The sequence below is a fragment of the Globicephala melas genome, chromosome 12, assembly GCF_963455315.2.
Source record: "Globicephala melas chromosome 12, mGloMel1.2, whole genome shotgun sequence".
Classification (NCBI taxonomy): domain Eukaryota; kingdom Metazoa; phylum Chordata; class Mammalia; order Artiodactyla; family Delphinidae; genus Globicephala; species Globicephala melas.
Window position 1 is genome coordinate 55,391,303 of NC_083325.1, and position 24,086 is coordinate 55,415,388.

General features: G+C 43.2%; 1 protein-coding gene across 5 annotated transcripts in view; it reads left to right on the forward strand.

The window, feature by feature from the left end:
- THADA (THADA armadillo repeat containing) overlaps positions 1 to 24,086 on the forward strand; it is a 315,670-nt gene that overhangs the window by 242,854 nt on the left and 48,730 nt on the right. For all 5 annotated transcript variants that reach the window (XM_060309158.1, XM_060309159.2, XM_030857806.2 and 2 more), the window contains 4 exons: positions 14,898 to 15,277; positions 15,827 to 15,945; positions 16,317 to 16,389; positions 20,708 to 20,861. In XM_060309158.1, coding sequence (XP_060165141.1) covers positions 14,898 to 15,277; positions 15,827 to 15,945; positions 16,317 to 16,389; positions 20,708 to 20,861 — 726 coding nt within the window. The remainder of the gene's footprint in view (positions 1 to 14,897; positions 15,278 to 15,826; positions 15,946 to 16,316; positions 16,390 to 20,707; positions 20,862 to 24,086) is intronic.

The following is a 24,086-nucleotide window of genomic DNA, read 5'->3' on the forward strand; positions in this document are numbered from 1 at the left end:
ATATAAGGTCAGTGATTTTTTTTGACATATTATAACTTCCTTTACCTAAGTTCCTGGGAAATATAGCCAAACAATTACAGAGAATAAAAACATTGGCAACTTACAAACACCTGCTTTGATTATTTGGTCTAATTAGGTTAAATTTAACCAATCCCATCTGAACAAATTGAAAACAATTCTTATCTGTTCCCGCGGTCATGCACTTTTATCGGTGTTGGACGCAGATGTGTTTAATATGACACAGTTGATGCTATTCTCTCAGCTCTGGGTGGGAGATAAAAGGGAATTGAGAACATATTTTTAGAGTCTTCTAGGGACTTTGTATTTATGGGTCTGCAGCTATGAAATTTCAAAAAAAAAAAATAGGCTTTGTTATCAATAAGTTAGTTGCCTTTCTCCAAAACACTGGGACTGTCATTTGAACTGTTGCTTTTGCCAAAAGTCTCTTTCCCAGGGAACAGTGAGCTCCTAAAATGAGCAGATGATTCCTAGCTACCATTCAGAAAGAATAATACAGGATGTGTTATTAGATTGCTAGGTTCATGTGGTATTGACCCCTTGTTAATTCCAAGCCCTGTGCTGAGTACAGTGGCCCACAATTCTTAGAATTTTAGAGTTTAGAGATCATTTCATCAGTAAGTAGAGCGGAAACTGTAACAATTAAGTGACGTGCCCAAGGTCACACAGCTGGTTAGTGAAAAAGTCAAGCTTTCCTGGCTCCTGGTCCACTGCCCATTTCCGTGACCAGAGTTAATAGTGTTGAGAGTTGGGCCAAGTGTCTGGATCTGTAACAGAACCATGTCATGAAACCTTCGTACTCACATTTCCACCCCAGGAGTCAAATACTGTTCCAGTGGGCAGCTGGGGTCTCAGAACATCCGTGATTTCAGTCTTCTATGTGTTCCTGTCTTGCCCCACTCTAACCCCAGTCCTCACAGATAATCTGAAACTAGTTGCCCATGTCAGTTAAATTAGTTAAGCAAGATGTTTCTGAAAGCTTATTCTAAACATTTCATGTAAATGGAATCATACAACATATAGCCTTTTGTGTCTGGATTCTCTCACTTAAAGTTTTCAAGGTTCATCCATTTTGTAGCATGAGTCTTTTCTTTTTTTATGACTGAATGATATTCCATTGTTAGATATGCCATGTTTTGTTTCATCAGTTGATGGACGTTTGGATTGTTTACACTTTTTGGCTGTTACGAATAATAATGCTATGAAGATCCATGGACAGGTTTTTGTGGGGATATATGCTTTCAGTTCTCCTGGGTATTTACCTAGGAGTAGAACTGCTGGGCCATGTGCCAACTCTAAGTTTAAGTTTTTGAGGAATTGCCAAACTTTTCCCAAAGAGACTGCACCATTTTACATTCCCACTGGCAATGTATGAGGTTTCCAATTTCTCCACATCCTTGACAATACTTGTTATTGTCCATCTATTGATTATAGCCGTCCTAGTGGGTATAAAGTAGTATTTCATTGTGCTTTTGATTTGCATTTCCCTAATAGCTAATGATGTTGGGCATCTTTTCTAATGCTAATGAGCCATTTGGTACACCTTCTTTAGAGAAATGTCTGTTCTGATCCTCTGTGTTGTCTTTCATTCTTGAGTTGTAAGAATTCTTTATATATTCTGGATATTAATTCCTTATCAGATATATGATTTGCAAATTTTTTCTCCCATTCTGTGCACTGACTTTTGACTTTTGTGATAATGTCCTTTAATGTACAAAAATTTTTAGTTTTGATGAAGTGCAACCTGCTTTTTCTTTTGTCCCTTATACTTTTAATGTCATATCTAAGAAACTGTTGCCTAATCCGAGGTCACAAAAACTTGTATACATTTTCTTCTTAAGAATTTAATAGTTTTATGTCTTAACTTTTCGGTTTCTGAGCCATTTTGAGTTAATTTTTGTATTTGGTGTGAGGTACAGGTCCAGCCTCATCCTTTTGCATGTGACTATCCATTTGTCCCAGCACTCTTTGTTTAAAGGACTTCACCTTTCCCCATTGAATTGTCTTGGCACCTTGGTCAGTCAGAAAATCAAGTGACCATAAATACATGGATTTTCTGGACTCTCAGTTCTATTTCATTGATCTGTATGTCTGTCTTTATACCAGGACCACACTGTCTTGATTATCGTTGCTTTATGATAACTTGAAATCAGGATGTGTGAGTCCTCCAACTTTGTTCTTTGTTTTCAAGATCATTTTGGCTGAGTCCTTACATTTTCATTCAGATTTTAGGGTCAGCTTGCCAACTTCTGGAGAAAGAAAAGCCAATTAGGATTTTGATAGGTATTATGTTAAATCTGTAGTTCAATTTGAGGAGTATTGTCACTATAATAATATTATATCTTCAGATATTCGGATCAGAACACAGGGTGTCCTTCCATTTATTTAGGTCTTCAATTTTTTTCAGTGATGTTTTGTTATTTTCAGTGTACACCTCATGAACATCTTTTGTTAAATAATTTATTCCTGTTTTATTATTTTTGATGCTGTTGTAAATGAGATTATTTTCTTAATTTCAATTTTGGTTTGTCCGTTGCTACTACACAGAACTGTAGTTGATATTTGTATATTGATCTTTTATCCCATGACCTTATTGAACTTACTTTTGTTTGTTTGTCTGTTTTTGTGGACTTAGAACTTTCTGTATATGAAATCATGTCCTGTGCAATAGAGATAGGTTTTACTTCTTCCTCTCCAATCTGGATGCCTTTTATTTATTTTTCTTGCCTAATCACCCTGGCTAGAACTTCCAGTACAATGTTGAATGGAAGTGCCTTGTTCCTGATCTTAGGAGGAGAGCTTTTAGACTTTCACCATTAAATATGGTGTTAGCTGTGGGTTTTTCATAGATGCCCTTTATCAGGTTGAAGAAGTCCCTTCTGTTTCTTGCTTGTTGAGTGTTTTTATCATAAAAGAGTGTTGGATTTTGTCAAATTCTTTTTCTGCATCTAATGAGATGATCGTATAATTTTTGTCCTTTATTAATGTGATGTGTCATGACTTTTTCTTGCTGAGTAGTATTCCATTATATGCATGTGTTGTTTATATTAATTCACCAGTTGAAATACATTTTGGCACTTCCACTTTTTGGAAATTGTGGATAATGCAGCTCTGGTAGCATTATTTCACTTTTTGGAAATTGTGAATAATGCAGCTCTGAGCATAGAAGTATTTGTGTGGCCATATGTTTTTATCCTTCATAAGTAAAACCTAGGCAAGGAATTACTAGGTCATATGATAAGGATTCTTTAGGTAATAAGAAACTGCCAAACTGCTTTCCAAAGGGCCTTACCACTTTGCATTCCCAGCAACAATGTGTGAGAGGTCCAGTTATTCTGCATCCTCATCTAGATGTGGTATTGCCCCTCTTGTTAATTTTAGCCATTCTGGTACATGTGTAGTGGTGTCTCACTGTGATTTTAATTTGCATTTCCCTAATGACCAGTTATGCTGAGCACCTTTTCGTGTACCGTATTTGCCATACATATATCTTTCTTGGTAAAGTGTCTATTCAAATCTCTCGCACATTTCTTTTTTAAATTGGGTTTTTCTTATTACTGAGTAGTGAAAGTTCTGTGTTCTGGATATAAGTATTTTATGCAAACATTTGTTAAAGATTTTCTACCTATCTGTTGCTTGTCTTTTTTCTTAACAATGTCTTTTTTTTTTTTTTTTTCGCGGTACGCGGGCCTCTCACTGTTGTGGCCTCTCCCGTTGCGGAGCACAGGCTCCGGACACGCAGGCTCAGCGGCCATGGCTCACGGGCCCAGCCGCTCTGCGGCATGTGGGATCTTCCCGGACCGGGGCACGAACCCGTGTCCCCTGCATCGGCAGGCGGACTCTCAACCACTGCGCCACCAAGGAAACCCTTAACAATGTCTTTTGAAGAGCAACTGTTTTTAATTTTGATGAAGTCTGATTAATCCATTTTTTCTCTGTGTCTTACGCTTTTTGTGCCCTAGTAAAGAAGTCTTTGCCTATCCTAAGGTCACAATGATGTTCTCTCAGGTTTTCTTCTAAAGTTTGCTTTGTTTTTTTTTTTTCCTTTTTTTTGGCCATGCCGCGCCGCATGTGGGATCTTAGTTCCCCGACCAGGGATTGAAACCCCAACCCCTTGCATTGGAAGCGTGGCATCTTAACCACTGGACCACCAGAGAAGTCCCAGGTTTTCTTCTAAAGTTTGCTATTTAAGGTTTTACGTTTAGATCCATGGTCCACTTTAAGCTAATTTTCATGTATGTCATGAGATAAGGTCAAAGTTCTCTTTGTTTGTTTTTTTTCATATGAATATCCAGTTGTTCTGGCTCAGCAAGATCTCTGGGCTCTGGGTTCCCCCTCTCTGTGCTGGAGCATGGAAGTTGCCTCTAGGTAGTAGTCCAGGGCAACTATAAGGCCTACCTTGTTTGTTTCCTTCTCTCAGGGAAACATACTACTCATGTCTGATGTTTAAAAACGATAGTTTCATACATTTGTCTAGTTTTCTAGTTTGTTTATGGCAAAGGGCAATTTCTGTAGCAGTTAAACTTTCATGGGTTAAAGCAGAAATCTCTTCCATCACTTTGTTTTGAAACCTCTTAGTTCCTCAATTGCAAAGTGGGGATAATACCTTCAGAGGATTGAGGTGAAGGTCACATGAAAAAAATTGTAAAAACTCCATGAAAAGTAACACAAAAGGAAAACTCCAACACTGTAAGAAAAGCAGCTATTAGGAAGTAATATTGATAGCAAGAACAAAGAAATGAATGGTCATCTCATCCAGAGGAGGAGACAGAGCTTCTGCTGGTCCCATGGCCAGGTATGCTTACTCCCAGACTCACCTCCATTGCCCATCTGGCAGAATTTACTTAATTCCTCCCTGGCTGGGGCCAGACTTCACATTAAGTAGCATTTGCAGTCCAGCCAGACTCTCTTGGGTTTGCCAGCTGTAAACTATACCTTGTAGCATCATTCCCAGAGACATTGATGTAGTCCAGTGGTGCCAGGAACCTCTTCAGTCTTAGAGTCTGTGTCTCCCAGAACTGTAAACTGTAGTGCTGGCAAGGGATTGAAATCAGTGGTCCTAGTCTCTCATTACAGGTGAGACAACAGAGGTAAGCCCCAGTTATTTAAAGGAGTCTTCCCAGCCGGCTACCAAGACTCTCAAGTTGATTTCACACTGTATCTCATTGCCTAAGGGTGGAAGAGAAGCCTGAGGTCCTTTGTGGGCAAGAGGTTAAATTAAACAGGGATGTCTAAGGTGTGATGATAAGGAAGTTTCTGATTTCCCAATCTTGTCCTTAGGAGCAATTCGCTGACAAAGAATCCAAAGCAGTGTATTACTTAGAAGTAATTTTATGTTTGTGTCTTTGGGTTGTCATGTGTTTATCCACAAGTATTTCCTGACTTCCTCCCAGTGTTGGGCAGAAGCAGGGATGGGATGATGGGTGGAGGCGAGAAGTAAAAACTGCTGGTCCCACCCAGTGCCTGATGAGCTCATTTTTAGCCTACCCAAATCCTTTCAGAGCTCTTCTGACTCCGTGTTGTCCAAGCCACTGGGACTGTGCCTATTTTACGGGTTGACTAGAGAGTCCTTCAAATAGTATTCTCAGAAACTCTTCCTTCCTCAACAGCAGATAAGGAATTCTGTGCTTAAAAAAATACTTTGAGAATAGGCTGGGACAAGGGAAAGGGGGGATGTTTTCAAAGGGGTGTGTGTCAGGCACCATACCTATGAAAGCCGGGCATGAGACCTAGAGACCTAGGAGTCCAGAGACCTAGAAACAAAAGTAGGCAAGAAATAAACAACTAGTACCAGTTCAGGGCACTTCTCTAGACAAAGTTAGTCTCCAAACCCTTCCACTAGGTCATTCTACATGTTTGTAACTGGAAGGGCCCCTCGGGTCTGGATTACAGTTTACTGGGAGGGGCAGAGGATTAAATAGAAGAATGGAATTTCCCCTCGATAAGGAGAAGCCAAGATTTATTAAATCAGTTGATTTGTTGTTGTTGTTGTTATAGTTCCTATGGTTTCCTTTTCTCTACAAATACAGTTTTTTTTTTAACTGAGAAATAGCATAACAGGACATTAACATTCACGGAGTGTACAAATTATCGTCTGTGATTATTTTTAGAACCAGCTTATCAACTGTTCCAGATAAGAACTTTTGTTGGATCTGATTACAGATCTCTCTAACCAGAGCTACAGATCTTTGAAACAGAAAAAGTTGGCCCTTTCATTATGCCTTAAAAGTAAAATCTGCTTCGTATTTCCTCACTCTCTACTTCTTTAAGGAGGGTAGAGATTCTGAGGGGGGGAAGGATAGGGGAAATTTCTACAAAATTTTCTTGACCAAATGGTATCAGAGAATTCAGAACCATTACAATATATGAAAGAGAAATTCATTTGTTCATTTATTCATTCAAGCCAGAGGGAACAGCATGTGCAAGGTCAGGCAGAAAGCAGAACATTCTTCTGAGGCTCAGTCAGTGGCAAGTGACTACCATAGCGGCACAATCAATATCATTGCCATTTACATGGTATCCACAGTAAGTGACTTACTCCATAGCAGTGAAACTATTTTTTTTTCTGTTTTGTTGGTCCTTTCAGTCCTGAGGAGGATCCTTCCCCCTTTATGGATTCTGATTGCTGCTTACAAGTAGAACACGTTTGCTGTGATTACTGGGGTTTTAGCTTCTCCCATAACCATCTCTACTGGGGCCAAGAAAACTCTGTCAGTTTGGGCCTGTACACTTACTCCCTCTGGCCCCTTTTATTTTGGCCAGCTCAGCACAAAGCAATCAGGCTATCTTGGTTTGTGACATTAACAGCGAAGGCCAGGAACTATGTAATATTCAGGAGCTCTTTGGTTGAGCACTAGATGAAGGGGTTGACATATGATTAGGGGCCATGGTGTATAAAAACAAATACCATTAAACACTAGAATTATACACGTTCGGCATGGCAAGATGTTTACACTATGAGAAGCACGGATGATCTCAGATGGTCTGAAGTAGTGGTTCTTAAAGTGTGGTCCCTGCATCAGCAGCAGCATCGCCCAGGATTTGTTATAAGTGTGATTTGGGGGGCCCCGTCCCAGACCTACTGAATCAGGAACTCTGGAGGTGAGTACGCCGAAGTTTGAGAGCCAGTCGTCTAAGGTAACAGCACAGCCACCATCCTGGGGATATGCTCAGTGATTGGAACGTCAGGTGAAACTGCCCTCTCGCTTTTAATTGTTATTTTTCTTTTTTCTTTTTTTTTTTTTTGCGGTACACGGGCCTCTCACTGTTGTGGCCTCTCCCATTGTGGAGCACAGGCTCCGGACGCGCAGGCTCAGCAGCCATGGCTCACGGGCCCAGCCGCTCCGCGGCATGTGGGATCTTCCCAGACCGGGGCACGAACCCGTGTCCCCTGCATCGGCAGGCGGACTCTCAACCACTGGGCCACCAGGGAAGCCCTTAATTGTTATTTTTCAATCTCTTTCTCTCTGTTTGCCGAGTACTTAGAGTTAAATTCACCTAAATTAAATGCTCTTATGGTGAAACTCCACTATATCCATAATTATGTGGTAATGATATCATCCACATTGTTTTCCAGAATGCTCTCATCAAAGCTATTTAGATTAACATGAATCTTTTAAAATTACGTTGATTTTTTTTTTTTTTTTTAACAAACCTGTAGCTCAGAAAATCAAAGATAAATGCCCCATGGGCCTGCCCTTTGGGGCTGTGTTCCTCCTTTGGGGAGGAGACTGACTTCACTAAATAATAGAACAGGATTTGGGAACTAGGAGCTGACCATGCTCTAGGTAGTGCTGCTTTTTAAATCCTCTTTCAGCAGCCTGGGTTGATGTTAGCGCCCTACCTTGGTTGGTTAGAGAATGGCAGCTTTGAAATCCAGTTAATTTAGCAATCACTGTTCAGGTTGCAGACATAACACTGAAATCTGCAACTTGCCAAAGAACTAAAACTGCTAAAATAACACATCTGAGATTCCCAGAGGGAATTGTGTGAATGGACCACTTTGCTCCTTCTCACAGACACTCTACTCGCTGTCCTGAGGGACTCGGCAAAGTCCCTTCATTCCTCTCTAGGACACCTCTGTTCAGGCTGGGCATGTTCTCCAAACACATCAACCTCAGGAAACTTGATCAACTTCTCCAAAGCTGCAGTTCCCTAATGCTACTCCCTGGTGATATTTTCACAATAAAACTATAGCAAAATGACAACTATAGCAAATTTTTCTTTAAACCACATTTTTTTAAAGAATTGTCCTTTATGATGACACTAGGAATCTATGACTTTTTTGGTGTTCAGATAGCTTTTCTTTCACGAAATAATAGATGGTAGGTTTTTAACATCCTTTCTTTACAAAATAAAATGTTGGCAACTTATACCAGCCTGTCACATTGTTTTTGATATTTGATTGATTCTTGAATTCCAAACTTGAGAATTATTTCTCCATTGAACCGGGACATAGCACAGCAGGAGGTATTGTCTTTCCAAGTGAATCCAGCCAATAAGCCATTCCTTTGAAGGCTAGAAATATGCTTGCTCTAAAGAAGAAAAAAAGAAGTTAATTTCAAAAGTGAAATCAAATTGGATGTTTAGAATCAGTCACACATACTTGGGTGACTAAAATGACTACACTGTTGGGAAACTCCAAAGATATTCCAAACAAGGAGGGCTGGGAAAAAACGGCAATTAACAAGAGTTTATAAAAATCATCTAAGTAATGAAAAATAAGATGGGGCGATTAAAGGGGAGGGACTTGATTCTTTAATTGGAACACTTGACTTTCCAGGAAAGATAGAAAGGAGGCAACCCAAAGCCAGCAAAATTGAAATTGCAAGTAGAAAGGTTATCTTCTAGAGAAGAGGGTTGCCAGACCTCAGACTGAAGAAGAACTAAGTGCCATCAAAGAACTAACTTGAGGTTTTTTGTATCTTTTGTTTGTTTGTTTGTTTTGTATCTTGTGGACAGCAGGCCCTCACAAAAATGAAAACAAGTACTTGGTGTTAATCTCAACTTTGAAATGCGTTTGGTAGGGCAGGACACAAAACTGTGCTTCACTAGGAAGAAATCCTGGTTGTGAGATCCATTTGGTGAGCTCTACGTGCTGTGGGGTGCAGAGCCCATAAAACAGTAGCTGTGACCTCAGCTGAACAATAGAATCACCTGGGTCACCTTGAAACCAGGCTCGCCCCAGAGATGCAGTCAAGTGTCCCCTGACATAAGTGTTTTTCTAAAACTCTCCAGATAAATTTAATGTACCTCCCGGGCTGAGAAACTGCTGTGCTAGAGAGGAAAGCAATACGTCCTTTTTAGTCACTGCTGCTGCTCATGTTTCTAATCCCAACCTCCTGTTCTGCCCAGAGACCCCCTCACTCTGGCAGAGGGGCAGAGGGTGTTCTGTGGTCCACATCTAAATGGGAACTCCATGAGAGCAGAGCCTGGTCTTTCTAATTCACTGCTACACCCTAGCCCTAGAACAGAACCTGTATATAATGAGCCAGTATCAAAGGCCTGCCTGCAAGGGGCCTTTATAGAGTTTATTCATTCTTTTGAATTCTTGGAGGTTTCCCCTCCTTTGATGTTTTTATTGGTAAGAGAAAACGGGCGGCAGTGAACTTTCTAGTTCTTCACTGTGGTGAAGTACTGGGCTGGAATCAGCTGTGCTCTTTGGAACTGCAGCCCCTACTGCCCATCCCGAAAACCCTGTGAGCCCCTATGAAAGTTGTAGCCAAGGAGTGTGGTTCTCAGCCGGGGCACAGAGCAGAATTACCTGTTCTTAAGACTCCAGATGTCAGGACTTCCCTGGTGGCACAGTGGTTGAGAATCCGCCTTCCAATGCAGTCCCTGGTCGGGGAACTAAGATCCCATATGCTGCAGGGCAACTAAGCCCACGCGCACTCTAGAACCCATGCACCAAAACTAGAGAGAAGCCTGCGCGCTGCAAGGAGAGATCCCTCATGCCTGCAGCTAAGACCGGACACACCCAAATAAGTAAATAACTATTAAAAAAAAAAAAAGACTCCAGATGTCTGTGACCAACTCCAAACCAACCGAATCAGAATCTACAAGGGTGGGATTGAGGCATGGTTGGTTTTATTAAAACCATCACCTGGGACTTCCCTGGTGTCGCAGTGGTTAAGAATCCACCTCCAATGTAGGGGACATGGGTTCGAGCCCTGGTCCGGGAAGATCCCACATGCCGCGGAGCAGCTAAGCCCATGCACCACAACTACTGAGCCTGCGCTCTAGAGCCCATGAGCCACAACTACTGAAGCCCGGCCGCCTAGAGCCTGTGCTCCACAACAAGAGAAGCCACCGCAATGAGAAGAAGCCCATGCACCGCAACGAAGAGTAGCCACCACTCGCCGCAACTAGAGAAAGCCCGCGCACAGCAACGAAGACACAACACAGCCAAAAATAAATTAATTAAAAATTTTTTTTAATTAATTAAAAGAAAAAAACCATCCCCTGAGGGCAGTGGTTTTGAAGTACGTGGCCCAGCAGCAGCATCACCTGGGAGCTTGTGAGAAATGCAGATTCTCAGCCCCCACCCCCGCCCTCCTGAATCAGAAACTTTGGGGGTGAGGCCCAGGCAGCAGTCTGTGATTTAACAAGCCCTCCAGGTGGTTCTGATGCTCACTCAAGTTTGAGAAACTCTGCTTTAGGACACCTCATTGGGTCTTGCTGCAGAACCAAGAACATTTTTTCTAAGCAGCAGTTTGGAGAAAGTGCCTACATGAATGTCATCTGATAGTTTCCTAGCTTGTGGCTCCGACCTACCCTCCCCTGCTGCTCCTCTATTGACACATTAATTCAGCGAACCTGTTCGCAGGTCTCTCCTGTCTACTCTCTCCCAATTCCCCTGAGCACCTGCCCTGACCTTTCCTCTCCCAGGCAGGCACCTCTGGGCAGCCTCAGTGCCCATCATAAATAAATAGATAGATAGATAGATAGATAGATAGATAAAGGCTGCGCGCGTCTTAGTTGCTGTGCGCGGGCTTTCTCTAGTTGCGGCGAGCGGGAACTACTCTTCGTTGAGGTGCGAAGGCTTCTCGTTGCGGTGGCTTCTCTTGTTGCGGAGCATGGGCTCTAGGCACACGGGCTCAGTAGTTGTGGCTCGCAGGCTCTAGAGCACAGGCTCAGTAGTTGTGGCACATGGGCTTAGTTGCTCCGCGGCATGTGGGATCTTCCCGGACCAGGGCTCCAACCCGTGTCTCCTGCATTGGCAGGTGGATTCTTAACCACTGTGCCACCAGGGAAGTCCCTGCCCATCTTAAATTTTGTTCCCTTCTGAAAGACCCACCCCTTTTTTTTTTTTTACTTACGATAGAAAATAAGTGCACATTGCTTTCATTTTGGTCATTCTTATGGCTTTCGTATTCCCTTTACCTACAATTCCCTGTGTGACCTTGGGCAAGTAACTTAACCTCTTTCCTCATCTGTAAAATACCAGGGAATCATAACAGCGCCTACTTCATTAAATGATTTAGTACTTGTTGAAGTGCTTAGACTAATACTCAACAAGTGTCAATTCTAAAAGTAATTATTATTCATAGCATTAAATAATGGATATATAATATTCTATAGTGCCTGGCACGTTAATACTCAGTAGTTGTCAGCTCTTCTCACTAATGATTTTAGGGTACTAAGCATTTTGCAATTTTAGTGGTTGTCTTTATCCTCCCATCAGTTTTAAATCTCTTTGACAGCAGGTAATTTTTCTTTCTCAGCTCTGTATCTCTGTATCTCCGAAGTACCTACTATATGCTTAATGCATGCTTATGGGATTATACTGAAGTCCACAGGCAGTGGAGGCCAAGAAGTCCCAAAGAAGCCCTTCCTGAGCAGGTGCCCCATGTCCCCTATCTTTGGGGTTGTGCCTTCAGTCCTGGGCTGCTTGATCATGTCATCCTTCCTCAAGGTCTTAAAGGAAGCAAGTGTGTCTGGGTGCCTAGCTCTTGAGTCCAGCGGACTATACACTCCGCCTGGAATACCTATAGCAGGTTCATCTGAAAATTATCCAGAATGACCAAGACAGTTCTTCCTGTTTTTAATTATGTTTTAAAGAGCATGTCTCTGAGCCATGTTTCTGACTCCTAGCCTAACAAGTGAAAACCCTTTTTGATACAGTGTTGTCCTCAGGTAGCAGTGGGTGGGAAGGTTAGGAAAGTGACACCTGGAGATCACTGGAGTGTGGTCTTCTCATTTCTAAATTATACTGGGATTAGGTTTTTAGGCATTGAAAATAGAGATGATGACACAAAAGTTGAGGATCCTGACACCTGGGGTTTTCCCTGCTGCTTTGCAAAGAAGGCTGCCCTCCTGCTGGAACTTAGACCTCAGCAGAGTCTGGGTTAAGAGCAGCGGTGTGTCTGCAAGCACAGCTAGCAGGTGGGGGGTGGTGGCCTCTAGGGGCACCATCATATAGGAGCCCAAGCCCCTCTTCTGCCTTTCTGCAGAAACTTCTTTTTTTTTTTTTAATTAATTAATTTATTGTTTATTTTTGGCTGCATTGGGTCTTTGTTGCGGTGCACGGGCTTCTCATTGTGGTGGCTTCTCTTTGTTGTGGAGCACGGGCTCTAGGCGCACAGGCTTCAGTACTTGTGACTTGCAGGCTTAGTTGCTCCTGCAGCACGTGGGATCTTCCCGGATCAGGGCTCGAACCCATGTCCCCTGCATTGGCAGGCGAGTTCTCAACCACTGCGCCACCAGGGAAGCCCCTGGAGAAACTTCTTTTTGAAACAGTTTGATGTGTAACAGGAATAGTCTATATTTTTATTATTTATTATTCAATAATTCCTGGATTATTGCAAGCCTATGTAATATTTCAATTCCAAGTGAGTTTTTTCCAACTGTTACTTTAATCTTTTACATTTTTATTCTGTTTGTGATCGTTTTCTAGGAGTCAGTAGTGTTCACTGAGTTATGAGATATCTAAATTTTAGCAAGGCATTTGATGAAGTCTCTCCTGATGTTCTTGTAGATAACATGTGAGCAGAATGGTAGAATTAGGAGGATTCATAACTGGGGAATACCTAGACCCTAAGGGAGCTGGTTAATGAATTGATGAGAGCTTGAAGTGGGGTGGGGGGTGGGGCAGGCAGGGAGCCAACTATAATACTCACCAAAGCCCTCTGTCCTCCACGCTGGTCCAGTCCACATCTTTAGTGATAACTTACAGCCTGCCTGTCAAAATGAGGTTTACCCAGCTTCTATTGGATGATGAATGTGCTGTATGAAGAATCTGGGTTCTGGGAGGTACCCAAGACTCCTTCCCCAGCCAGTCCCCCAGTGCTGCCAGTTTTATTCCTTCGATGCTTCTCAAACGCATCTTCTTCCTGTCTGTTCCTTACTTTACACCCTCATCATTTCTCTCTTCCACTACTGCAGTAGTTGTTCAGCTGGTCTCCCTGCCTCTAATATTGGCCTCTCAGCAATAAGAACACTTCAGTGGACATGTTCACCTGACCTTGTTGCTTAAAATAACCCCTCAATGGCATCCCCTTGCCTGCAGAAAAATGTCCAAGCTCCTTCGCGTGGCCGAGGAGGTTCCCCATGTCCTGAACATGCTGCTGCTCTAGCCTCATCTCCCGCTGTTCCCCACCTCGAATTCTGTGCTGAGGTCAGACTCCCTATAGTTCCTCACGTGGTCCATTCTGTTTTATGCCTTTGAACCTTTGAACCTTTGCTTTGAACCTTTGCTTGGTGGTTCCAACGCATTCACCTCTCTCTGCCTCTTTAAGACTCAGGTGATCACTTCCACCACTATATTAGAATCACCTAGTCATTCATTTCTCTTTCTCAAATTAGAATATAAACCTCCCTAAAGGCATTATTCTTATTTCACTTAGCACCCAGCACATAGTAAGCAGGCAATAAATATTTGTGATCAGAACTGACAATACAAAAAGATCTCGGCAATCTAAAAGGCAGACCATAAAATTTAACAGGGATCTGCTTCAGTTTCAAACAAACAAAGAAAACAAGTCTTGATCTAAGTCCTGAGTACAAGGTGGGAGATGGATGACTCACCACTGTCAGTGGACCATGTGGAAAAAAAAAAAGGCCTGCGGTTCAGTTGACTTTATGCTCCACATGAGTCAACGGTGTGATACAACTCCAGGAACCTCATGTGAGAACAGGGCAAGCAACGGTCCTGCTGCTCAGACCACGAGGGAGAGTCGTGTGCCCTTGTGTGGCGCCATGCCTGAAGAGGGGTGAGGCACATCCAAAGGAAGGTGGCTTAGAACAGTGAGGGAGGGTGGACCCCATCATCTGGGGGCTAGTTGAAGGAAGAAGGAGTGTTTCGCCTGGAGAAGACAGAGGGGATATAATAACTGTATTCAAATGCCTAAAGGGTTCAAAATGCAGAATTGGGCCACTGAGTGGAAACTCCAAAAAGAACTTTGTGGCAAATAGATCTATTAACAGTGGAACAGTCTGTCTTGTGAGCTCCAAATCACTGTAGGGTTCTATCAAGAGCCTCTGAGAAAAAGTGCTGTAGAGGGGATCTGAGCCCCTGAGGGAAGCGTGGACTAGATGTTCTTTTATCCTGCTCAGCTATGAGGCTTGAGGATTCAGGAGGTCACTGAGTTTATATTTATTGACTATTAGGGAGGGATGCCAGGAGCACATCTTCTGATAGGAATGCCTTCTGTCACTCTAGGGGGAAAATCATGAATTACCTAAATAGAAAGTGCTTCTGGGCCAGAAGTCTGAAGCTTAGTGGCCTAGGCACTTATTACATGCTTAGTGTGAAATCTACTCAGGAATGATGTCTGCTTGTCCCACCCAGGGTGTGCAGAGTCTTGTGTGTTCACCTATGTCCTTTTGTGGAAGTTTGAATAAAGTGATTGCCTCTTTTCCTTTGCTTTTTTGTTTTTTAGTTCTGGAGCATCTTGGCTTCTGGGAGGAAGTCAGAAGGATCATCTTGGCATCAGAGTTGATAACCGGATTCCCCTATACCTTCACGGTGCCAGGCCTGCCCCAGTACCTCCAGAGCCTCACCAAACTGGCCATCGCTGCAGTGTGGGCAGTAGCGGCCCAGGCTGGAGAGCAGGCAAGGGACGTTCCCATCTCCTTCTCTCAGCTGTTAGAGTCTTCCTTCCCTGAAGTGCGCCTGCTGACGCTGGAAGCCCTGTTGGAAAGGTTCTCAGCAGCAGCCTCGGGACTAGGAGAGAAGGGACTGCCGCCCTTGCTATGGAATACGGGAGGGACATTCTTGATGTTGGCTATGAAGGAAAGTCACCCAGAATGCCTCTGCAAGGTGAAGTCTCTGGTGTACTGACCACCCCTTTCCATTCCCCACAGTCTTTGGTGAGCCCACTGGAGTGATAAGGTCAGGAGGCAGGATCGGTTTTGGCATCTCCAGGATTGGAAGGAGATTCAGCATCCAAAGGGCAAGGACTCTCGCACGGTGCTTGGCATGGCTTCATGCATAAAAGAGCTCTGAGAAAAGTGTTTGATGATAATGGTATTGATGACAGAGATTAACCAAAGATAGCGATTGAGAGAGTAAGCAGTCTTTGCTGACATGGCTCTTTGGGGGCAGATGGTCACCTGGAAAGCATGATCAAAAGGAAAGGGCACTGACCTAGGAATATGGCATCTACCCTCTGATCCCAGTATGCCACTGCTCTAGACTATCTTGGTCTCGCAAAGCTATTAAGGGGGAAAAAAGAAGTCAGTGGGCGCTTTTTGAAAGATAGAGTCCCTTGTTGGTACAAATGATTATTATTTAGATTCTGCAGACTTTTCTGAGGTGTGTGTGTGTGTTTGTTTGTTTGTTTGTTTTCCATGGATCTGGCTCACACAGATACTGAAAATTCTCCATTGCATGGACCCCAGTGAGTGGCTTCCTCAGACAGAGCGCTGTGTCCATCTAACCCCAAAGGAGTTCTTGATCTGGACAATGGATATTGCTTCCAATGAAAGGTTTGCCTCCAGTGCTCCCTGTGCAAACTTGGTACAACACATGGTCCCATCAGTCAGTTATGTAATGAACTTGAGCATAGCCCAGCCTGTGTTCTAAGCCCAAGCAATAGAATGATGTCAGAGTTCCCCATTAGTTACCAAAAGGTAGTTGCTTCCGGAGGCATTTGTATAGCCACAAGGTAGAGATTTCTAGTAGTATTCACAGCCACATGGATTACAGACTACCTTTAAAAAGCATATGTATATAAAATGTTCGATTTTATTTATTTATGTATTTTCATATTTATTTATTGAAGTATAATTGACTTACAATATTATATTAGTTTCAGGGCGATTATATGTTTTGTGTGATTTCTGGCTGACTTTCCTAGGTCTGAAATACAAAGTGAAGCTCTGAGACTCGCCTCCAAAGTGATTGCCCACCACATGCAGACGTGTGAGGAGGTGAGGCTGATTTCCCCTGTTTTGGGGTCTAGATTTCTGTCCTCTGATTTCCCTGGAAGGTGTCAGTAAAAGTGAACTGTCCCACAGGCAGAATCTCTGTGGCATGTGTGTGTAGCTTCTACAAAAATATCATTCGTGTTGGTTTTTCACTTTAGGTATAACTTGGGGAGAATTTTCTGAGCACCATGTTTGGCATTTCTTTTCTCTTGTTCTGGGCACATTTGATTTGAGTCCATGAGGGTAACACAACCTCCTTCCTCCAGGACATACGTGCATTTATGCCCAAACTCCTTGTTTTTTTCCTGTTTTTCTCGCTAGACTCTTCATCTAATGAGGGAATGAGCAAGTCAGTTCCAAGGATTGCAAGTCACTAGGATTGCATCCTAGTCAACTATGTATGAAAATATATCGCTAAGGCTTAAATATCCCCCCCAAACGTGGTCCAGCTGGCTTTGCGTGGAGGCCCAGATGTGTCCCACCTGTCTTAGAACATGTCTTTGGGGGTGGGGTGGACCTAAAGTAATCAAGACAGCTTCCTGGGGAAGAAAAGGGAACCCTTCTACGCTGTTGGTGGGAATGTAAATTAGTGTAGCCACTGTGGAAAACAGTATGGAGGTTCCTTAAAAAACTGAAAATAGAGCTACCATATGATCCAGAAATCCCACTCCTGGGCATATATCCAGAAAAGATGAAAACTCTGATTTGAAAAGATACATGCACCCCAGTGTTCATAGCAACACTATTTACAATAGCCAAGACATGAAAACAACCCAAGTGCCTATCAACAGACAGTTGGCTTAAGGAGATGGGATATACACATACAATGGAATATTACTCAGCCATAAAAAAGAATGAAATAATGCCATTTGCAGCAACATGGATGAACCTAGAGAATATCATGCTAAGTGAAGTTAAGTCAGACAGAGAAAGACAAATATCATATGATATCCCTTATATGTAGAATCTAAAAAATAATACAAATGAATCTATATACAAAACAGAAACAGACTCACAGACATAGAAAACAAACTTATGGCTACCAAAGGGGAAAAGGAGGGTGGGAAAGGGATAAATTAGGAGTATGGGATTAACAGATACAAACTACTACATATAAAATAGATAAGCAACAAGGATTTACTATATAGCACAAGGAACTATATTCAGTATCTTGTAAAAACCTATAATGGAAAATAATCTGAAAAAATATATATATAACTGAATCACTTTGCTGTACACCTGAAACCACTGTAAGTATAGTTGAAGTAAATCAACCATACTTCAATTTAAAAAAAAAAAAAAACAGCTTCCTGGAACGATGCCTTAGGACAAATACTTGCATACTTAGGGGCATATGAGAAAGATGCCACCATCAGAGAATTATTATAAACAGAAGGCAGTCAATACCACAGTAAAATTACCTGAAGATCTTGGTTTCACATCACCACATTGTGATCGTGGCACCATAACATTGTGGATTCCTATTCCTATGCTCCAGCAGCCCTGAGAGAGGTACTGGGGGTACAAGGATGAAGACTGGAGGGCAGTCTAACGAGAGAAAAGGAGCATTAGATCATGATATTAAATGATACTCTAGTAGGAAGGAGGCTGAGGGAAAGCAGAGGCCAGAGGGAGTGTTGGCAGAGCTGAGGAAGACGTCACATAGGAGATTGTTAAATTCAGAGAGCCTGGGGCTGGACAGAGAGAAGACCAGAGGGTGAGTACTAAGCAGATACACAGTTTCTCTGGGTCTGTCATTCGGAGGCAGGCCAAGGGGCCAGAGCCAGGTGGTCACTAGGAGATGCAAAAAGCTAAAAATAAAGTCATGTGTGTGTCTTGGGGAGGATAGGAGGAGAGTTTGTAGGAAGGGAGAGGGTTTGCTTAAAAAAACTACAGCCTGGGGCGGGGGGTGGGGGGTGGGGAACAAGTTCTGAGAAAGTAGTCACAGGGCAGCCTAACAAGTCTGTCAAAAGACAGCGTTCTCATCTAAAGCCATATTTAACCAGTTGTCATGTGCATCTCCGAGGCACTGCTTGGTACTTGAATGAAGCGATATTTGAAGAATATTGGAAATTTTTCAGGGAGAGAAAAGTTAACAAGTCAGCAGCTTCCTCATGATCTAAGACACTGATCAGTTCCGTAGATGCTCATAGATGATCAGAGGAGCCAGTAATCTCATTTTGAACATTTCAAGAGGCTTAGCTGATAGGGGAAGTAAAATTTATTTGCGACAATAATCCCCTTTCTAGAAAAAGAAAAGAACCAGAGTTTAAAAGATGGAAACAACCCAAATGTCCATCAACTGATTGATGAATGGGTAAATAAAATATGGTATATCTATATAATGGAATATTTTTCAGCCATAAAAAGTAATGAAGTACTGATACATACATCCTACAGCATGGATGAGCCCTGAAAACATGCTGAGTGAAAGAAGTCAGTCCCAAAAGACCACATATTGTATGATTCAATTTTTTAACCATTTTTTATTAAAGTATAGTTAATTTTGATTCAGTTTTTTATATATATATATACTTTTTCAGATTCTTTTCCATTATAAGTTACTACAAGATACTGAATATAGTTCCCTGTGCTATACAGTAAGTCCTTGTTGTTTATCTATTTTATATACAGTAGTGTGTATATGTTAATCCCAGACTCCTAATTTATCTCTCCCCTTGCCCATCCACCATCCCCTTTGGTTACTGTAAGTTTGTTTTCTATGTCTGTGAGTCTATTTCTACTTTGTAGATAAGTTCATTTATACTATTTTTTTAGATTCCACATATAAGAGATATCATATGATATTTGTCTTTGTCTAACTTACTTCACTTAGTATGATAATCTCTAGGTCCATCCATGTTGCTGCAAATGGCATTATTTCATTCTTTTTTATGGCTGAGTAATAGTCCATTGTGTATATATGTCACGTCTTCTTTATCCATGGATAAAGTCGATGGATACTTAGGTTGCTTCCATGTCTTGGCTATTGTAAATAGTGCCACTGTGCACATTGGTGTAGCATGTGTCTTTTCCAATTAGAGTTTTCTCCGGATATATGCCCAGGAGTGGGATTGCAGGATCATATGGTAGTTCTAGTTTTAGTTTTTTAAGGAACCTCCAAAGTGTTCTCCATAGTGGCTGCACTAATTTAAATTCCCACCAACAGTGTAGGGGAGGGTTCCCTTTTCTCCACACCTGCTCCAGCATTTATTATTTGTAGACTTTTTAATGATGGCCATTCTTACTGGTATGAAATGATACCTCATTGTAGTTTTGGTTTGCATTTCTCTAATAATTAGTGGTTTTGAGCATCTTTTCATGTGCCTGTTGGCCATCTGTATGATTCAGTTTATATGAAATGTGCAGAACGGACAAATCCATAAAGACAGAAAGTAGATTAATGGTTTAGGGCTGGGCGAGGGGGAGCTGACAGGATGGGGATGATAACTAAAATATACAGGGCTGGGGCTTCCCTGGTGGTGCAGTGGTTGAGAGTCCGCCTGCTGATGCAGGGGACACGGGTTCGTGCCCCAGTCCAGGAAAATCCCACATGCCGTGGAGTGGCTGGGCCCATAAGCCATGGCCGCTGAGCCTGCGCGTCCGGAGCCTGTGCGCCTGTGCTCTGCAGTGGGAGAGGCCACAACAGTGAGAGGCCCGCGTACCGCCAAAAAAATAAAATAAAATAAAAAAGTATACAGGGCTTCTCTTTTTGGTGATGAAAATGTTCTAAAATTGACTGTGGTGATGGTTGTACACACATATCTGTGAATATACTAAAAATCATTGAATTATGTATTTAAATGGGTAAATTATATGGTATGTGAACTGTATCTCAATAAAGCTGTTACTGTAAAGAAACAACAATAGGGCTTTGTTTAAACAATAATGTTAGTTAGGATGCTGCTTTAAATGTAACAGAAACTCAAAAATACAGTGGCTTAAACCAGAGAGAAGCAGTCTAAAGCAGATAGTGACATGACATTATTGGGCTCCCCGGCCCTTCTACCTTGTTGTTCCGCTGTCCTTAATAAGTGGCTTCCGTCTTCTGGTCCCAGATAGTTGCTCCAGCTCCCATCATCTTGTCCTTGTTCAACTAGCAGGACAGAGAAACCCAAGAAGTGAAGGTCACACATATTTCCTTACATATTACCTGAAATTGCACAGATACCACTTTTAATGGCATCCCATTAGTCAGAACTTAATCACGTTACTCCCCGATGCAAGGGAGCCTGGGAAACGCATATGTAGCTCATCCCTAATTCCACGTCTGCCCATGTCGCATCTTCTGAACTGCTGTATGTATACTTTGTACTTTTAGACCAGGGACTTGGTGGCCCCCAACCTGAAGCAGTGGGTTCAGTTGGTCCTCTCTTCTTGTGAAGATCATCTTCCCACCGAGTCCAGGCTGGCCGCTGCTGAAGTTCTCACCAGCACTGCACCATTTTTCCTCACCAACCCCCATCCCATTCTTGGTAAGTGCGCTGAGCCGCTGTTGGCTGGGGGGGCGGGGAGGTGTCCATCGTACCAAATGCACTAAAAGCGTGAATAGATGCTCTAGGTTAAAAAAAGAAGGGAAGATGAAAGATGACAGCGTACACCATACCTTTACATCTTTCAAAGATCTTCCCACCCTCTCACTCTCTTACTCTAATCACTTTTCACCAACAGCCTCTTTTTTTTTTTAATATAAATTTATTTATTTATTTTTATTTTTGGCTGCCTTGGGTCTTTGTTGCTGCACGCAGGCTTTTCTCTAGTTGCGGTGCGCGGGCTTCTCATTGGGTGGCTTCTCTTGTTGCAGAGCATGGGCTCTAGGCGCGTGGGGTTCAGTAGTTGTGGCACGCGGGCTCAGTAGTTGTGGCTTTCGGGCTCTAGAGCACAGGCTCAGTAGTTGTGGCACACGGGCTTAGTTGCTCTGCGGCATGTGAGATCTCCCCGGACCAGGGCTCGAACCCGTGTCCCTTGCATTGGCAGGCGGATTCTTAACCACTGTGCCACCAGGGAAGCCCCACCAACAGCCACTTAATTGGCCTCTTTTCTTTCTGTCTTGTCCCCCAAGCCATTCTCCTTATGCTTCCAAAAGCCTCTGGGGTCTTTCTGAAATACAGATCTGAGCATTTTCCTCCACTGCTTAAAGCCTTTGAGTGGGTGCCCATTGCCTTCAGGATAAAACCTAAATGCTCTTTAGCCTGGCTCAGAAGGCCCTTCCTCTTCTGTGCCCTGCCTGCTTCTCCCTCCTCACTGGCCACCACTCCCCATGCGTCATCAGCGGAGAACAGTTCTCTAAACAAACTGCTGCTCGACTGACTCCTGTTGGTCTTTCAAGACTCAGCCTAACCATCACCTCTTCCAGGAAGCCTATTGCAGTGACCTTGGTGAGAAATAAATGGGACAGAGTGAAGTGTGGCCTTGAGGAAGAAGAAAGGCCAGGCTCTAAGGCATTTAGGAAGTAGAATCAACAGGGCTTGGTGTTGAGGTTAATATAAAGGGAACATTCAAGGATGACTTCCAGGCTTCTGGCTTAAGTGACTAGGAAGACTGCTGGTTCCTTTCACTGAAAGTAGTTTTAAGTTAAGGCATCTTTGGACTTCCCTGGTGGTCCAGTGGTTAAGACTCTGAGCTTGCACTGCAGGGGGCACAGGTTCAATCCCTGGTTGGGGAAGATCCTGCATGCCGCGCAGCGTGGCCAAAAAATAAAATAAAAAAAGTTTAAGGCATCTTTGGGAAGTAAAGGTAGAGATATTTTGAAATCAAATAGATGTACAGCTCCAACCATATTCTCTACCTTCATGTCTCTTTCCTCACTGCCACCCCCTGTCCTTCAAGAGTTATAATTAGGAAAGAGCATCATATCAATGGTGGTTGAGAAAACCGAGCTTTAGGAAACCCAAAGGAATTGAAAAACCATAGGGGTTTTTGTTTTAACTTAAAAAAATTTTTTTTAATTGTAGTGTTTTGTTTTAAGCATAGGGTTTACTGAAAGGAAAACTCAGGACCCAAAGCCATGTCTGAGTCCTGGCCCTGCCCCCTCCTGCCATCTTACCCCCATATTAACCATGCTGAGATTCTCTTCCATCCATTATGGGAATTCTGTTTTTGTTCTCCTCTTCCATGCCCAGCCCTGGAGAATAAATCATGGTCCCTGCATCCGGGGAGCTTTCAGTGTAGTTGTGGAGAAAAGATTTACAGAATAAAGAAAAGAACTGCTTTTTCAGATGGTGGGATTCAAATTCTGAGTGTTATCGGAGTTCAGACCAATCAGGTGTCTCATGTCTCTGGATCTCTCAGATAAAGAGTTGTCTTTGGTATCTTCATACATCTTTCTTCTAAGTCAGCGGTCCCCAGCCTTTTTGGCACCAGGGACTGGTTCCGTGGAAGACAGTTTTTCCACGGACGGGGACGGGGTGGGGAGAGGGTTCAGGCGGTCATGCGAGCGGTGAGGCGGGGATGGGGAGCGGCTGATGCAGCTTCGCTTGCTCCCTTCCTGCTGTGCAGCCCGATTCCTAACAGGCCCCAGACCCGGGGGTGGGGACCCCTGTTCTAAGTGACTTTTAGGCATCTTTTCTATACCCAAAGGGGGACTGAAAGGGGACCTGCTACAATTTTGCTTTAATCATTGGACCCAGAGGAATAAGAGCAAAGGTTTATAAACTTTGGTGACACTTCTCAGGGAAGGTAATATCATTTTGCAGCACATCTTCTGGGTGACTTTGGCTGCTCTGACCCTGGTTCATAGCAGGAAAATGTGTGTGGAATAATGTAGAATTTCTGAGTAAAACTGAGTCCTGGGCAAAAGCCATTGGTTCATCATGAATTGCTGGAGCTGCTTAGGGCATCACAGGCAATGAGGAAGAAGGTCGGCAGTGGCTGGCGGCCTGCAAGAACATGAAAGGCAGGCACAGAACTGAGAGGCAAAGGACATAAAGTGCATGGGGACAAGTCAAGGGCAGACCGAAGTCATTTAAGGAGAAAGAAAAATTGAAATGGACTAAAGAGGGAAGATTGATGAGGACCTTAGCGGTATAAGAAAATGTTAAGAAAGGGAAATTTGAAACCCTAGAGAACAATTAGAATGGATAGATTCTGAAAGACTGAGTAAAATTTAAAACCAGATTTATAACAGACAGGAGAGCACAAACCCCAGAGGGAGCCATTGCTGCTCTCAGTATGACTAGAGCATTGGTGGCTCTGATATTGGGCTCTCTGTGGACAGATGAGGGAGAGGGTGAGCTAAGGAGAGCTCTCAGGGCAGGGTTGGTTCCCCACTGAACATCAAGGGATGATGAGTGGTGGTCTTCCGTGGCAACCCACCCCACCTGGACAGTATGTGTCCCTCCTTTGAGGCCCTGCCCCCTCTCCCCTCACACAGTCCATCTCCCATTACACCAGTCTCCTGGGACCTTTCCCTGTGGTGAGTCACAGCCACGTGTTTCCAGCCCTGCCTTCTCCTTACCTTGTGTTCTCCACTTGATGTCCCTTTCGGTTGCTCAGGGGCAGACACTGTCTGTTCCTGGTCTCTGGTCCCCAGCAGCACAATGCACAGGGACTTGATAGGGTCCCTGCCCAGGGGCAATGGCAGTCAGGTCGTGGGCCCTGCGTAGACGTGGCACAGGCTGGTGCCTTTATCATGGTTCTTTGCTTTTTTCAATTCTTGCCCCCCAAAGCATAATCTTGATTGAAACTTTGCTTTCAGAATT